General features: G+C 33.5%; 4 protein-coding genes across 4 annotated transcripts; 3 read left to right on the top strand and 1 right to left on the bottom strand.

Moving 5' to 3' along the window:
* Window positions 1-1,907: 1,907 nt before the first annotated feature.
* Window positions 1,908-3,152, top strand: LOC18019996 (GATA transcription factor 4). The gene is made up of 2 exons (XM_006402510.2): window positions 1,908-2,341; window positions 2,435-3,152. The coding sequence occupies exons 1-2, from the start codon at window positions 2,117-2,119 to the stop codon at window positions 2,951-2,953; spliced, it is 744 nt and encodes a 247-aa protein (XP_006402573.1). The 5' UTR covers window positions 1,908-2,116; the 3' UTR covers window positions 2,954-3,152.
* A 1,134-nt stretch (window positions 3,153-4,286) lies between these two features.
* Window positions 4,287-4,718, bottom strand: LOC18019995 (protein transport protein Sec61 subunit beta). The gene has a single exon (XM_024157105.1). The coding sequence runs from the start codon at window positions 4,695-4,697 to the stop codon at window positions 4,440-4,442; it is 258 nt and encodes an 85-aa protein (XP_024012873.1). The 5' UTR covers window positions 4,698-4,718; the 3' UTR covers window positions 4,287-4,439.
* A 5,346-nt stretch (window positions 4,719-10,064) lies between these two features.
* Window positions 10,065-11,030, top strand: LOC18019994 (cyclin-U2-2). The gene is made up of 2 exons (XM_006402507.2): window positions 10,065-10,561; window positions 10,751-11,030. The coding sequence occupies exons 1-2, from the start codon at window positions 10,143-10,145 to the stop codon at window positions 11,028-11,030; spliced, it is 699 nt and encodes a 232-aa protein (XP_006402570.1). The 5' UTR covers window positions 10,065-10,142.
* Window positions 11,031-14,419: 3,389 nt separating this feature from the next.
* LOC18019993 (expansin-B5) lies at window positions 14,420-15,799 on the top strand. Its single transcript, XM_006402506.2, has 4 exons — window positions 14,420-14,575; window positions 14,674-14,786; window positions 14,892-15,076; window positions 15,259-15,799. Exons 1-4 carry the CDS (start codon window positions 14,431-14,433, stop codon window positions 15,674-15,676), a joined length of 861 nt encoding a protein of 286 aa, XP_006402569.1. The 5' UTR covers window positions 14,420-14,430; the 3' UTR covers window positions 15,677-15,799.
* The last annotated feature ends 715 nt before the right edge of the window (window positions 15,800-16,514 follow it).

The raw sequence follows: 16,514 nt of genomic DNA, 5'->3' as shown, positions 1-16,514 counted from the left end.
TAATATAAACTAGTTTTCATTCCTTTTTTTTAAGATTTTTAAATTATAATTATATAGCAAGCATGTAGTTACTCGAAACAAGCGAATTGAAATGAACAAAGGAAGCAAAACAACAATTAAACTGTATTTACAAATACATAACTACCATTAAATTTTAGATAATTGATTCTACCCTTTTGAATGACATAATTTCGTTGTTCTTTTCTATTAAGATTTGATCAATGGAACGAACATTTGTGAAATACATTTTAGATCATTTACAGTAAGCTTATCCTGCCCTGCGGACGTTCATCAATTTACATACAATTTGTCTTTTGTGAAGCGCCTTAGAATTTTTATTGCATATATGTATTTACTGATCCGACCACATTAGAAGAAACAAAAAACAGTCAATGTTCAAGGCCTTGCAAATCTCATATACTCTACATATATCTGGCTTTCGAATTTCGATGCACAAACTTTTTTAAGAAAATCAACAAAAATGCATTTCACCATCCGGTTAACCTGTCTTACCAAGGACCGTAACCATATTATCGGTGTACAAGTACTTAATCAAGAATCAAAATCTTGGAATGTATAGTATATATGTGCTATGATGCTATCTTGGTTTTATATGTATATATATGATGCCTAAAATGCTAAGATCACGAGTTTAAAGATAAAAGTTATAATATCTTGTCGATAAGATTGAAGTTTGGACCATGTCGCTGGAATTCCAAATCCTTGAAGGTTTGACCTGCCTCATTAGAGTCAGATTCGAAGATATGTTGCTGTTGGAATATATATATATATATATATATATATAATATTTTTTTTTGCATATACACGTAATTAATGTGTATCCTAAAACCTTACTCAAGTTTTCTTTTCTTAGAATAGAACCAACATATATATCAAGCAGAAAAAAGGGTATATCTACGAAGTGTTATGATGATTGGCGGTGCTGCATAAAAATTGAGCACAAGATAGAGAACTAAGAAGCATATGTATGATTTATTTTTAGTCGAATATGATAACAATGTTCACAACAATTGGTTCCCCGTTTTTATATCATGCATGTGTCATGTACATACTAGTAATTATATAATTGGAAAAAATAAAGAAATATATACATGTAGAAGCAAGGAGCAATGCATGACAGAGACATACGAAGATAAATTATATACACAAAAAGAGGGCCATAGGAATTTATAGAACCAAAGTGCAATGCACTTCGGATCGTCGGTCGACTCATCTCCTTGATTGTCTCCATCCATTTTCCCATTTCCCATTTCCCACTATTATTATTTCATATTTTTCAAAAATAATGGAAAAATTCACCACTAGTAGATAAAGAAATGTTGTCAACGCAGTTTCATAGTCAACTTATGAAAAAAACGCACTACAGTAGTTAGATGAAGCAATTGATTTAAAACATTTGTGTATGCTCTACTCTACAAGAATCGAAATCTCACTTCAATCTCGTTATTGTCTGTAAGTTTGATGACAATTGCAAAATATGTTTGTAAGCACAATCTCTTTCTTTTTTTGGTAGTTTTTTATAGAACGGACCAGAACATACAACGAATCCGTTTATATAGTTTCCTTTCATTGCTTTCTTAAATTCATAAGCTAAATCTATAAATCTACAAGTGTATAGTCTCACTGTGACAGAGAGTGTAAATAAATCATACTTGTTTATATACTCCATGAAAACAAATCGATCGCTTTTTGGATATAGATTGCTCTCAATCAACCAAAGCGGGGTTCTCTATAATATTTATAAAATTATATCTCGGTTGTATATCGTATAAATACACACTGATTTTGTTTGGCTAATTAGTCCTATCAAGTAATAATATTTTGTAAATTAGCACATGCATGTTCAAAGAAAATGTAGACAAATTAAATAAACGTAAAAGGGAGTGCTCAGGTCAGCCGCGGTGCATAGTAACTCTATGCACGTTCTCGTCTCCGTCTTTTTCTTCACTGCTACTGCTACACAGTAAGTACCCACTCTCTCTCTCTATATTAAAGCCCTGAACCAGTGACCACATACTGAGTGAGCGAGTCCGAGTCTGAGTCAAAGCCCGAGTCCAACTTTGTGTGTGAGAGGAGAGACCCGTAATAACTAATAATGGACGTCTACGGCTTATCTTCACCGGACTTGCTTCGTATCGACGACCTTCTCGACTTCTCCAACGACGAAATCTTCTCCTCTTCCTCCACCGTCACTTCCTCCGCCGCTTCCTCCGCCGCATCTTCGGAAAACCCTTTTAATTTCCCCTCATCCGCTTCCAATTCCTTCCACACTTCTCCTCCTCCTCTCCTCACCGATTTCACTCACGATTTCTGCGTTCCCGTATGTTTACAATACAATTCGATTTCGCTTGATTTTGATTGTGAATTTCTGGTCCGGCTTTTGATTTTGGGTAATTTTGTATTCTTTTTGCAGAGTGATGACGCAGCTCATCTCGAATGGCTATCGCGATTCGTCGACGACTCGTTCTCCGACTACCCAGCGAATCCTTTGACCATGACCGTCAGGCCCGAGATGTCGTTCACCGGAAAACCCAGAAGCCGACGATCAAGAGCCCCAGCACCTCCCGTGGCCGGAACCTGGGCACCGATGCCGGAATCCGAGCTTTGTTACTCCGTCGCCAAAACTAAACCCAATAAGAAATTCGAAGCCGAACCCATGGCGGCGGATGGAGGCGGAGCCAGACGCTGCACGCACTGCGCGTCGGAGAAAACGCCTCAGTGGAGGACGGGGCCGCTCGGGCCTAAAACGCTTTGCAACGCTTGTGGAGTTCGTTTCAAATCAGGGAGGCTCGTGCCGGAGTACAGACCGGCGTCGAGTCCGACCTTCGTGCTGACTCAGCATTCGAACTCTCACCGGAAAGTTATGGAACTCAGGCGACAGAAGGAACAATTAGAATCGGCCGTCCAATTTCCGCCGTTTCAGCCGCAATAATAATTCGCGTTTGCGTCTTCGTCGTTGTGGTTTGGGGTTTTCTTTCGAGGGTTTTTGAGTCACGAGTTTGGTGACGTGTCGTAATCATAACGGCGATGATCACGTGACCGACGGAGAGCTAAGGATTAAATATCAGTATTAGTTTTAAATCGAACTCTGCTGCTAATCACGTCATTAATTTGTTAGAATTCATTTGAAATATTTTTATTTTTTGGTTTTTCCCGTTACTCGTTATATCATTAGCTGCATTTAATTTTCTCTCCCTTTCAGTTATAAAAGCCTCTCAACTACCACTATTGACTCTGCTTTTTGTGACTTGCGATATAATCATATATATTCCTATATTCTGGTATATCTTCATGCATACATCACGAGGCGATTCGGTTTAATAATTAGTTAAAGAAACGAAATTCACCTTAGTCGTATTAAATTCACTTTGCTCCTATTTATGTTTAGGTTATCAAACCAGGCTTTATTGTCTGTATTTTCAGTTTATTTCCTTATATTATACATCGGGTTAGGTTTTGGTTCAAATGGATAACATCTACTGGCTTATCTACTGGCTTAAATCCGCAAAAACATATCTTCGAATTAAAAAATATCTAAACCAAAAACACTACCATACAATAACAATCTAATTTGGTTAATATTTTTCTTAAACCACAAAACGGCTAAACAATAAACCAAGAAACAGTAATATAAAAGGACAAAATTTCCAATGTTTGAGATGGATGAATTAAAAGTAACTAGATAAAAATACCACAGTTTTGAGCCACATACCACCACGACACACTCACAGTACAAGGCTGCAAATCTTATAGCAAATGCTATCTTATAGCAAATGCTGATAGAATGAGTCGAATTTCAAAGTGTGGTCCGTAATGATGCGGCGTTAAAATGGTGATCTCATCGATAATTAAAATTGTGGTCTTTTGTGCATTTTTAAATCATAAAGCATATCTAAAAGGAAAATTTAAAATAGAAATTCCGGGAAAAATCAAAATACTATTTGAAAAATATTATTTTTTGCATTTTTCTCTAAAACGTTTTATATATATATAGGCCATTAAGGAGATATAATTATATGACAAAACTAATTGTTTTTAATTAAAAATATTGTTATAAAAACCTCTCAACTTTACAACGATTAGGTTTTGGTTCAACTGGATACCAATCTGCAAGCAAATTTACAATGACTGCTCATCTGCTAGCTTAAATCCGCAAAACATATCTTCAAATTAAAAAATATCTAAACCAAAATCACTAACATACCAAAACAATCTAATTTGGTTAACATTCCTCTTAAGCCGCAAAACTACTAAACAAAAAGCAAGAAACAAGAAGAGAAAATAGTATAAAGAGGAAAAAACTTCCAATGTATGGGATGGATGGACACTATTCAAGAGAAACAACAAAAAGTCAAAACATGAATGATAAAAATCTAAACAAGTAAAAGAAAGGTATGACATTTCTTGTTTGTTCCTCTTCATTTGCTCTTGACAAAGTAGAGCTTGCCCATGACATGAAGAACAGCAACGAAAGCAATGAAACCAATGCTCATAATAAGAACAACATTCGGAGAAATCTTGAGACCAGGTGCGTCGTCTGTGTAGAACTGAAGCATTGATCCGGCTGCTCCTCCGGATGCTCCACCACCGGTGCTGCTGCTGCTGCCGCCCTTCCTCCTCCGCATGCTTGCAGTTGCAGCTGCACTTCCTCTCTGCGGAGCTCCACCACCAACCATTTTTTGCTTCACTTCTTGTTTTTAACTACGTAAAGAATACAGATATATAAAAAAATGGAACTTTTAGAAAGAATGAAGTAGAAATATACTCATTGCTAAATCTAATTAAGTTCTACATGTCATATAAACTTCTTCCAAAGCTGAGATTATTGTGTAATCCGCATCCCCAACCGAATATATCTAATTTAACATGATTGCTCTCCTAGTAACACAAACCTAGAAAGATTTGAAATTCTGTGTCAGTCAATTTAGCTAAACCCAGATTAATATTCAGATTCAAGTATCATTCTTGATAATTTGATCCATACCCATTCAGAAATAAAGGTTCATCACAACCGGAAAAAAAACAAAAACTAGAAAGCATCTGGATATAGCAAAATGTTTACAGAATTGTGGCGAATCAATACACCAATGATATATATCATCCCTGAATACGAGATTTCTCAGATGCCTAAACAGCATTGGGCATGCAGATCAAGAAATCGTCTCATAATCGGAAATTCCCACTCTTAGCTAGCGAAATGAACAACTAAATTAGGCAAACACACGCGATCAGGTTACAAACCCATAGATCTATAGATTCCTCGAGCTCAAACATTACGAGATCAATGGATCATAATCGTCGTGGAGATTGATCCACAAAAACGGATTAGAGATCGTATAACCATTCGAATAAAAAGAGTTTACCTGATTCGGCTTACAAATTTCTGATCGCGTCTAGATCGAATTTGTTTCAGGCTTGGGCGTAAACGACCGCAATTCGCACTTTTGCAGAATCTTACTCTTCGTTTTATGAATGGGCTTAGTCTGTTCTAAGGCCACGCAGCTCAGTCACGTTAATAGCCAATTGTATAGCGACACGTCTTCCTTTTAATGCAAGACATCCAATTTGAAATTAACACGTGGATGATAATTCATAAGAAAAAAAAAAACAGGATAAGAAATTACAGTAGTTGGAGAAAAATGAACTTGTATAACCCACTTCTTTGTTGCTAACAAACAACTTGTTATGAAAATCCGCTTAAGCTTGAGCCCAAGCCCAAGTATATATTTTCCATTGCTTGAGCTAGGCCTGTTGACTACTGCCTAACTTCTTTCGAAGGATCTATACAGTATAACACTGATAGTTTTTGAAAATTTGAAAAACAGAAGGCCAAAAATTACAAGTTTACTTACAACCACTTCAATGGGTTTTATAAACAACGTACACATTGATTTGGCCAGTTTGGGAAAGCTGAAAAAAAGGTTGCGATGTAAAAATGTGTTATATTGACGGTTCCTAGTTTCTACGACCAATAGCTTCTATATTTACCAAAGCAAAAAATAATATAATAGTTAATATATAAATAATCCTATATAGACCAAGAATTTAACAAGAGACATCTAGATATTCAATATCATGTTTACGTTTTCTAAACATATATACTTACAAATTTGAGAAAAGTAAAAATGCATACGATTATGAGTAAAATGTGCACCGTTATGGCGATAGCCGATAAGATATATATTCATTATTTAAGACTTTAATGGTAGGTCATACATGTACATATATGTATGAAGTCGTAATTAAAGGCAAAAATATCCGCCGACGGCGACATGGCTCCACACCGAAAAACTTTATTATCTACTAATTATTAAAAGATACTAGTTTTGTATCTTAATTTAGCATTCACACGGGTTTCATAAAAGTAAATAAGTAACCACTAACTGAGGAATCAGGAAACCAAGAAAAGAGTACAAATCCCTATGTGTGGATTAATTAAACTAAGTTTGAGTTTTAAAAGTCATTAACTGAGGAAACCAAGAAAAGAGGTGAATCATGAATGAAGTTTCGCGAGACGTACGTTCAAGTAACTACCGTAGTACGTAGCATTTTAAAAGCATATTATTATAGTACTGAGATTGAGTTATGTAAATAAGCGTGTACGGTCACAATGCTCGACAAAATGACATAAAATAAGTGCTGTTTGATAACTGATTATCCATTATTTTACCCAAAAAAAAAACTGATTATCCATTAGTTATTATTCTTTTTTTTTGTTCAAACATCCATTAGTTATTATTCAAATCTGAATTTACAGGGGGGGATTTCTTCGATTTCAAACAACACTTACATAGCTCGTAAACTCACCATCGATACTACTGTGTAAGCATATATAGCATAAACAACATAAACACAATTATATTGATCATTCTGCATTTTAGTTTAGCGAATTTGCAAGATTCTTTTACGATTCTTGTTTAATATGATTACATCATTATATATAGCCAGTGACGGAACTAGGAACAAAATCTACCGGGATCCACAATAAGTTGTAATACATATTATCTCATAATTATCAAAAATGACAAGGGTCAAACCATTAAAAACCTAATCAAATTGATCAAATTACCACTACAAATATATGCTTACATAACAGAATTTTAGAAATGACAGAGGTCAGCTAACCCCCTGGTTCTTCATTGGCTCCGCCACTGTATATAGCTACTGTTATCAATTGAAATCTATGTTTATATTTCACTGTAGTGACACAATATTATCATCATTAAAGATTTAGAGTCCAACGACAAAGGTAGAATCCAACGACAGATAGGAATCAATGGCTTAAATATTTAAGTTTAAATGTTAATATATGTATATGCATATGTATACGTCGCACAAAACAGTACACTCCAACAAACTCAGTATGTATAGTTTGTTGAAAAGTAGAAATAACATAAATTCTTGTCATTCTAATAAATATAGTGTAGGGATAGATGTCAATATTTAATAGTATAAGAAACTAAAAAACAAAAATATTTAATATAAGAAGACAATGACGCATAAGTAGTTTTTTTGGACAGTGCAATTGCTCTTTTTTGTAATTGTAAATTTTGCTTTTGCTGACGCTTGTCTTGTTTGTTTTGCATTCAGTAATTTCATTAATGCCACAAATCTATTTTTATTTCAATTGATTTTACTGATATCAAGCGATTGATTTACATTTGATGAAACACAGAAGAAATCCAGTATGCATTCCTACTACAATTCATTTTATAATTAAGTTATATTTATGGATAGGTTAGTTCGTACGGTAGTGGTAGACTGGTAGCTACTTTTTCGACTTTAGACCATTTATTTCTTATAGTTTAATAATATGTTCCATATAGAAGTAGAATATAAGAAAAAGTAGAATATTGTTTCCTACCGAATTTAGTTATCCTCACAAAAATAAAATAAAAAATGAAAAAGAATGACGTATATAGTTTCTACATCACTACATAAACTAGGTATTTCCATAAAGACGACAGTACTTGATATATCGATAATTTGATATGTCTCAAGGCAATATATGCGTTGCACATGCAGTGTATTCTTGATAGTTACAAGTATATTATACCTATCTAGACGGTGGGATTTTATAGAATTATGACCACTATATTGTGAGACCGGGCATTGTTGGCTTTGTGTCTTCTTTGAGTTTTTTTTTTTTTTTGGAAACAAGTGTTTTCTTTGTTTACTATAATTCATTCACATTTATATACCATGTTTAGCAAATAAAAAAAATTCAAACTGTAATTTTTGTAATCTAATATTGACTTGGTATGTGACCCATGACTTTAAAGTTTTCATACGATAAGTATTCAATCCAAATTGAGAAACTAAATTAACACCAATTATATGGAAGAAAATGATGTACGAATTAACTGAAATGGATCTGATTCTATTAAAAGTTTCTGTTTATTGTAATCGGACATCGAACTAATCCTAAATTGAGATGAACATAGCTAATCATATCAGAAGAATGAAAACTTGTCCAAAAGGAAAGAAAACCTTGCCAATTGGATCAACTGTATACTCGATTGGACTTTAATATAAGTGACTCTTGATATGATACGTTATAATAAGGTTTTAAATCTATTTTGACTAGGAACAAACTATGCATATTTTTCATTAAAAGTTTTTCAACAACAACTTTTTAGATTAAAAATATAAGTGTAAAGTGGTGTAAAGTGACTTACGACATTTATATTAAAACGGGAAAAGGTGTATTATTCGAAAAACTACAAAACCAACTAAAATTCTAAAATCTTTACATTTTACCAAAAAAAAAAAAAAACTAAAATTCTAAATCCAAATAGAACGTAGATCTCTATAGAGCAACCGCACGTGTGGGTCGCCTTCTGGTATTTCAAACATTGCGACCAGGGTTGACGAGACTCACACGTGTCATCAGGTGAGGCTCGTGAAAATTAGTAGCTAAAACCTCTGGATGCCCGAGAGCCTTTCAGCTTAGCTGACTGCGATTTGCCTTCACCAAACTGTCGGCGGAGACTCTTTGTTTAATGTGATTTTTGGGATTTGATTACTTTGAAACTTTTAAGCATCTTTAAATAATGATTTAAATTTAAATACATCACTAAAAGAAAATGCTTAGCTGTTATATCTGTACGTTGGCTTACAAAAGGGAGACACACAAATCTTCTTAATTATTTAATTTTTCTTACTTGTAGTTTGGAAAAAAATATATTTTTTTGCTTGTTTTAGTAGTTTCTTTCCACCTTCCAGATGACTCCAAAAATCGATGTCGTTTCTCTTTCCCATAAAATTCCATATGAAAAATTCTTCCAGATGTACATATTTATATATATTTTCGGTCTAGTTTATTTACGTGTTTCAGACATTGTACTTGTCTGTTTGTGTTTTTTAAAATATTGCATCTATTTCAGACAAAGTAAAAACTGTTTAATTCATCCATCTGTTTAAATATTTGATCTCCCATATAACATAAATTCAACCGATGAATAATTGACGATCAATAACTAAATAACCGATGAAAATTTTTTCTTAAAAAGCAATATGATTGATAAATATTAATTTTACTAAATATATACGAAAAGGGGCATATAATCTTTTATGATTGTATTGCTTTGAAAACTTAGTATCTGAATTTCGACCCAAAAAAAAACTTAGTATCTGAATCATTACATTCATTTAGTTGTCTAGAATTATTGATAAATCTTATAAAAAATGTGACGAATCAAAATATTATAATCTAGATGCACAAAATTAAATCCAAATTTTACAACATCATTTTCTCAAAACTTATTAACTTGTTCAACGTGGATTACCGAGATCCGAAACAGAAATGTTTAAACATAAGCACCAATTTATCGATAGTTTTGACCTACCGTACATTTACGAGTGTAACTAAACTGGTTTTATAATAAAACATTTATTAATATTATACGATTTAACACACACGAAGGTTAGTAACTGACATCTAAATAAAGTAATAATTATACGAAAAGAAGAGGAAGGTACCTAATCAAAATGCTTTATACTATATAAACCTCAACTAAACCTCTCTCTTTCACTTCATCTTCGACTACATCACCACAAATCATCTCTTCCCCGTCGATCAAACTTTTGAAATTTCCAGTCGAAACAAAAACTGAAAACTAATGGCGGTTTCGAATTCTCTAACTGTCTCTCCGAGAAAACTCCGGTCTGATCTCTACTCTTATTCCAACCAAGACAATCCCGAGATACCTCTTGTTATCTCTGTTTTATCGTCTCTGATCGATCGAACTCTAACTCGGAACCAGAGGATTAGCCGGAGAGCCTCGCCATCTTCGTCTTCCTCCGCCGCCGGTTGCAAAACCCAGATCTTCGATTGCCGTGAAATCCCCGATATGACCATCCAATCGTACCTAGAGAGGATTTTCCGGTACACTAAAGCCGGTCCCTCGGTCTACGTGGTGGCTTATGTCTACATTGACCGGTTCTGTCAAACCAATCCCGGTTTTAGAATCAGTCTCACCAATGTACATCGACTCCTCATCACCACCATCATGATCGCTTCTAAATACGTCGAAGATTTGTAAGTCGAAAGAACAGCTTCAATTTTTTCCCATATATTTCTTTTTCCCTAAGAAAATCAAATATTTTGTGTAAGTTGTGATTTTTGTTCCAAGAAAGCCTGTCTTACTTTAAAAATACATTAAACGAAACTCACACTTTGCTTGATTAGATTAATTTTTCTAAATTGGTTTCCTTCTCTGTTTCTCAGGAATTACAGAAATTCATATTTCGCCAAAGTAGGTGGATTAGAGACAGAGGATTTGAACAGATTAGAGTTAAAGTTTCTGTTCTTGATGGGATTCAAGCTACATGTTAATGTGAGTGTGTTCGAGAGTTATTGTTGTCATCTTGAAAGAGAGGTTAGCTTTGGAGGAGGTTATCAGATTGAGAAGGCATTACGTTGCGCCGAAGAAATCAAATCTAGACAAATGATCGTTCAAGATCCTAAACATCATCATCATCATCAGTTTGCTCGAATCTTGTTGTAGACTAAGAAACTCTGTTTTATGTAGTCCTAGTTTTGTCGTTTTGTGCTTGGGGCTTGACTTTCTGACAAATTTGTTGGTTAGAGTTCTTTTATTTTTATATTTTTTTCCTATGGTGATTGATGTAAATGTAAATATAGATGCGTAGAGATGAGCAGTGATGTAAGTAAGTATGAGCATTGCAGATTTATTTTCTATTGAAATTGAGAACATAGTTTCATGCAAATCTATGACCTTGCATTTATCTAACCGAGAGACCAGTTTTTTCCTTTCAATAATTTGGAATGGAAATAAATTAAAATCGAAAATTAGCAAAAAAAAAAGAGAGTAAAACAAGTATTATTTTACTTAGAAGTAACTGCAACATGTATAAACTCATTGTACCTAAAAGAGACAACCACGTAATATTTACCTTTTTTTTTAAATTTGTACCCAACTAATTAAAAAATATCCAAGTTGCTCATTTTGTCCATAAACAATAGTTAGATGAATGCCAGAGATAGGATTCCCGTGCTGATTTGGTGTTTAATAATTGATTAAACGGTGGGTTACAAAGTTACATTATTATCAATGGTTTTAAGTTCTCTTGTTTTTAATAATGATATATTGTTTAACTTTATATGTCCATTATGTATGTGCACCAACTTTTCTTATTATAAGATACTATAGTTTCAGATTAATTGAATCTTTCTCATCTTTTGGATATAGGAAACAATGATCGTGTTTAGTTTCCCACATAGTCTTGGACTTTAAGACCGTTTAAAGTGGTAAAAGAAATTCATTGTCAACGTTTTTTCTTGTAGAAACTCACAAGTTATCATCGTGTCTTTCATTCTTATGCGAAAAATAGTACGTAGAAGACCTTTACATTTAAGTTAACTAACAGTAATGTTGCCATTTGTATAGGAATACAGAGTAATGTTTTTAAATTAATAGTGTAGTGTGGTTCACGAGCATTTACCTAACCAAAGGCATCGATCAATCATTTGGCTTAATCCTTTGCACCAAATATTTTAAAGAATAAGATTAGGATTGATATGTTGATATGATGTCTAATAATTGCCTCACCATAAGTATACACACTAAAATTGTATACCTTGACTTTGTTATATTTGATATTTTAATCATATGCTTAACCTCTACCTATGTAATGACTTTTTAAAAGTTCATTAAGGAACAATCTGGCTCGAAATTCCACCAATTATCGGACGTTAATTGTATAATCGTCAGATATGTGGGTTTTCTCATTTTGTTGAAATGGAGATAAATTACTATTAGTCAATTTTTCATAGCAAATTAACTCAGACGGAAATTAGCTCATTTGGTGAATTTCAGTGGTCGGGTCAGGGATGGTGGGCTATATCCTAAAGGGATCGAATAAGTTTTAACGGAACGAGTATGTGATGGTCTTTTTCTTAAGTTTGTTTTCACAATAATACAACCTAACATTACAGAATTCTTTTGATTTATGAGACATAATTTTGAGTGCTATATTTACATTATTGTGTTAAAATAAAATTTTGTCGTCTAACTACTCAAGATGTTGAATGCTAAATTTATATTATGGTGCGGTAAAATTTAATTTAATTTAATTATGTGCATATGACGATCAAAAGGTAGGATTACATGTTCGTTTTTTGGTCAAGGATTACATGTTCGTTTTGTTTTACAATTATGAAATTTACTAAAAAAGTTCTTTAATTAACTAGGCAATCTAAAACTATATAGAATGACTGGTAAAAAGAAATGGAGAAGTAAATTTAACATTCATTAAAAAAAAAAAAGAAATGGAGAAGTAGTCAATTATTTGTTGCACAGATTGAATTTATCCCATCTCTAACGATCAATATATTGAATTTATGCCATCTCTAACGATCAACATACTGAATTTTCATGTTTGGTTTGTTTTCATAATTATGCAGTTTAATTAAATAATTAGACATTTTTAATCCTAGTTCTGGTTCTTGCTTAACGATACAGAGATTGTAAGAAGACGACTACATACAAATTTAGATGACCGTTGCTCTCCGCTTCATCTACGATTTGTTGAACAAAGGCACTGTGATAATGTGATTCTTTAATGAGAAAAAGAACACATGAATAAACCAAAGAAGTAAATGGAGAACATCAAAAAAGCTTCAAGATTGATTTACGAATATCAATGAGTATTTGTTCTTTGATTTCTGCAGAAAATCTGCGAGGCTTGTCTAAGCCAAACTGTATTTTTCTTGTAACGTCTATTTTTTGAACTTCTTTATAAGAGAGACTCTAACTCGTACTGTGTAAAATTTGACTCAGCGATTTTTTTTCAACTGTTTTGAAATTATACCATCCAGCTTAGCTTAACCAAAAGTTATCTTGATAAGATCAAACTGAAAGTGTTCAAAAGCTTAAATATATTTGGGTCTAAGAAACCCAAACAAACCCATATTGCCCAATAACAATGGATTATCCAAGATACACTATATAAATATCAATATATCATGTTTGGTGATATTACAGATAGTGAGAAAAATTCTTTTACAAACGCATTTTATGAGGATGTAAAAGCTATACAAACTTTGTGGTTGAAGCGTAACCTCTGATTTTGTCATTTACTTTCACTTACAAGTTACTCCCCCCCCAAACTCTATGTACCATCATTCTGGCCAAAAGTTCACAACATATGCAAATTATGAGTAGTGTATTCCAGTCGGAATTATCTCTTTGACAAAAGTTTTAGAATAATGAAATCAAATGTTATTTTGAAGTTTGAAGATATAGATTTCCAAAAAAATGAAGTACGTACGTATATATAAGGCTATCTCATCATATTTTGTAGTCTGGTTTAATCAGAGTTTGTAACTAGTCTTTTTTTTTGGTGGTTTTAAGAGTTTTTACCTGTTTTGAACAAACTCATTTTAGCGTAGTTGTGCTTTATAAATATAGACAAAGATATTTAAAGCCAAGAGAAAAAAAATACAGAAAAAACCACTATTTACAACAAAGTATTTACTTGATCCTCAATATAGAAAAATGAGCAATTCAAGAGATGCAGTTGATGTACGTATACGCGTACACTAGAATGTAGAGGAATATAAAATTTAATTTCCAAAAACTAACAAAACCTATTACTGTAAACTAACTCCTTGTATAGTTTGTATATCTCATTAAAGATATCCTCCACCGTTAAAATCAAAATAAACCTTTGTTGAGCGATAATGGTTTTGTTATAGTTTCTGGTTTCTAAAATAACAAAACCTCATCAAATGTTCCCAATAACCTTTTTTAAGATTTAGTTTACCTAAATTTTAGGATAACTATAATTGTTGCCATTTTAGTAGAAAATCTAAAAGCTATTTAAGTTCATTTTTTCTCAAAAAAAAAAAAAAAAAACAAAGAAACCTTCATCCTTTCAAGAGACATGGCATTTTTTTCAGGCAAAAAAATTTGCTTTATCGTTGCTCTCTTTGCAATCTCATTGAAGCCATGTTTTTGCACGAATACAACCCGCTGGAACACCGCCGGAATCACGTGGTATGGCGACCGAGAGGGTCCTGGCAGCACAGGTAATTAATTAAACCATTAATTGTTCCATTAATACAAATAATTTTTTTTTTTTGTAAATTTACATAGGGCCGGTTCTTACAACATATACAATATACAGGAGGAGCTTGTGGATACGGTGATGCAGTGGCAAAGCACCCGTACAACTGTATGATTTCAGCCGGAGGACCTTCATTGTACCAAGATGGAAAGGGTTGTGGGACATGTTATAGGGTATTTGATTATATTTGAAAACTAATTGAATAATTGAATATCATATTGTAATGTACAACTATATATACTAACCATAAGTGTATACGTAATGTTTATATGTTATAGCTCGTATGTGACCATCCGATGTGCACGAAAAAGCCGATCAAGGTGATGATATCGGATGAGTGTCCCGGCTGCACGAAGGAAGCGGTCCATTTTGATCTTAGCGGTAAGGCCTTTGGTGCATTGGCCAAACATGGCAAGGCCGATCAATTACGTAACCTTGGAGAGCTAAAGGTTAGATACAAACGGTACGTATTGTTGTTAATGCGCTTCGTCACACAAACCGGTTAGGTTCGGTTTGATAAGGTTTATTTTAGATAGGAAATATAATACCAATCTTTATGGGTATCGATCTTAAGCCAATTATTATAAATTTTTCATACATTAACGTTTTCTGGTTAACTGATAAAAAAGTTCCGTGATGATGCAGTGCATGCTGCAAACACCCTAAGAGTAAAATAGCTATTCATGTCGACGCCGGAGCAAATCCGTACTACATGTCGTTCGCCGTTAAATATGCAAACGGTGACGGAAACTTTGCCTGCGTGGAGATCCAACCTGCCGGAGGAAAGTACCTGAAGATGGAGGAAATGAGATCGGCCGTTTGGAAACTTAACCCCGGCTGTGCATTGAAAGGTCCGTTCAACGTCCGGCTTACCTCCGCCGTGACCAAAAACGTGCTCGTTGCCAAAGCCGTTATCCCGGAAAAATGGAATCCCGGTGCTATCTACCACTCCCTCGTTAACTTCGCCGTTCCTAAGAAATCGGTTCACAAGAAATCCGTTCACAAGAAATCGGTTCACAAGAAATCCGTTCACAAGAAACCCGTTCACAAGAAACACAAATGATTAATTCCTTCAAACGAATTGTAATGTTTGAACAAAACATGGGGCTGTATTGTCGCAACTGATGATAGTAAATTATTTTGGAAAAATGTATTTACGTTTATATGGGCTTAGAGTTGTAGGCACTTGGCCTTAAAAGCCCATGATTGCTATAAATCTAAACCGGTTTGGTTTAACTTTCAATGTTCAACATAGTCTTTATACCGGATCGGACCAATTTAGGAGAGGCGTTAAGTGGTTTTCATGTGAACGAAAGGTAAGTGATGCACACATAACACAATCAGCGCAAAACTACTTTTTCACAAGTTTCGTAAAGAAAGATTTCTCTCAAGTTCACTTAACAAGTCTTTGTTGTAAACTACCTAACTATATAAAGATTTTTGAGGTTAAATGGTAAAACCGCATTTTCTTTATTACACAGATAAGAAAGGAAAATATCTATTTCAAACTAAATTGATCATAAATAATTAGAGGATGCAGTATAGTCTTTCACATAGGACAGATTTTATATATATAGAAAGATAAATGTTTGGCTATGTTAATGTTTTCGTTGCAAAAAAAAAAAAAAAAACTCTAAATTGGTAATGGAATTGCCAAAATTTTGGAATCTTGACTTGTTCTTATTCCTAGCACAACGGTATTTTTCATATTTTTCTTCTAACTAAGAAATATCCAAATTAAAAGGAAAATAAATCATAATTAATCATACGTGGCAATTGTTATGTTTAACTACATTGATTCTATGCATTTAAGCTTAATTCATAGGTTATAAAGTACTTTGAATCTGGTGTGAATAACTTGTAAGATGGTCAAATCACATTGAATTGAACCTGAATATTAT

This window comes from Eutrema salsugineum, unplaced genomic scaffold (genome assembly GCF_000478725.1).
Source record: "Eutrema salsugineum unplaced genomic scaffold, Eutsalg1_0 scaffold_19, whole genome shotgun sequence".
In the NCBI taxonomy this organism is placed as follows: Eukaryota; Viridiplantae; Streptophyta; class Magnoliopsida; order Brassicales; family Brassicaceae; genus Eutrema; species Eutrema salsugineum.
The sequence above is the reverse complement of the archived record's forward strand: the minus strand, read 5'-3'. Positions and strand labels throughout refer to the sequence as shown.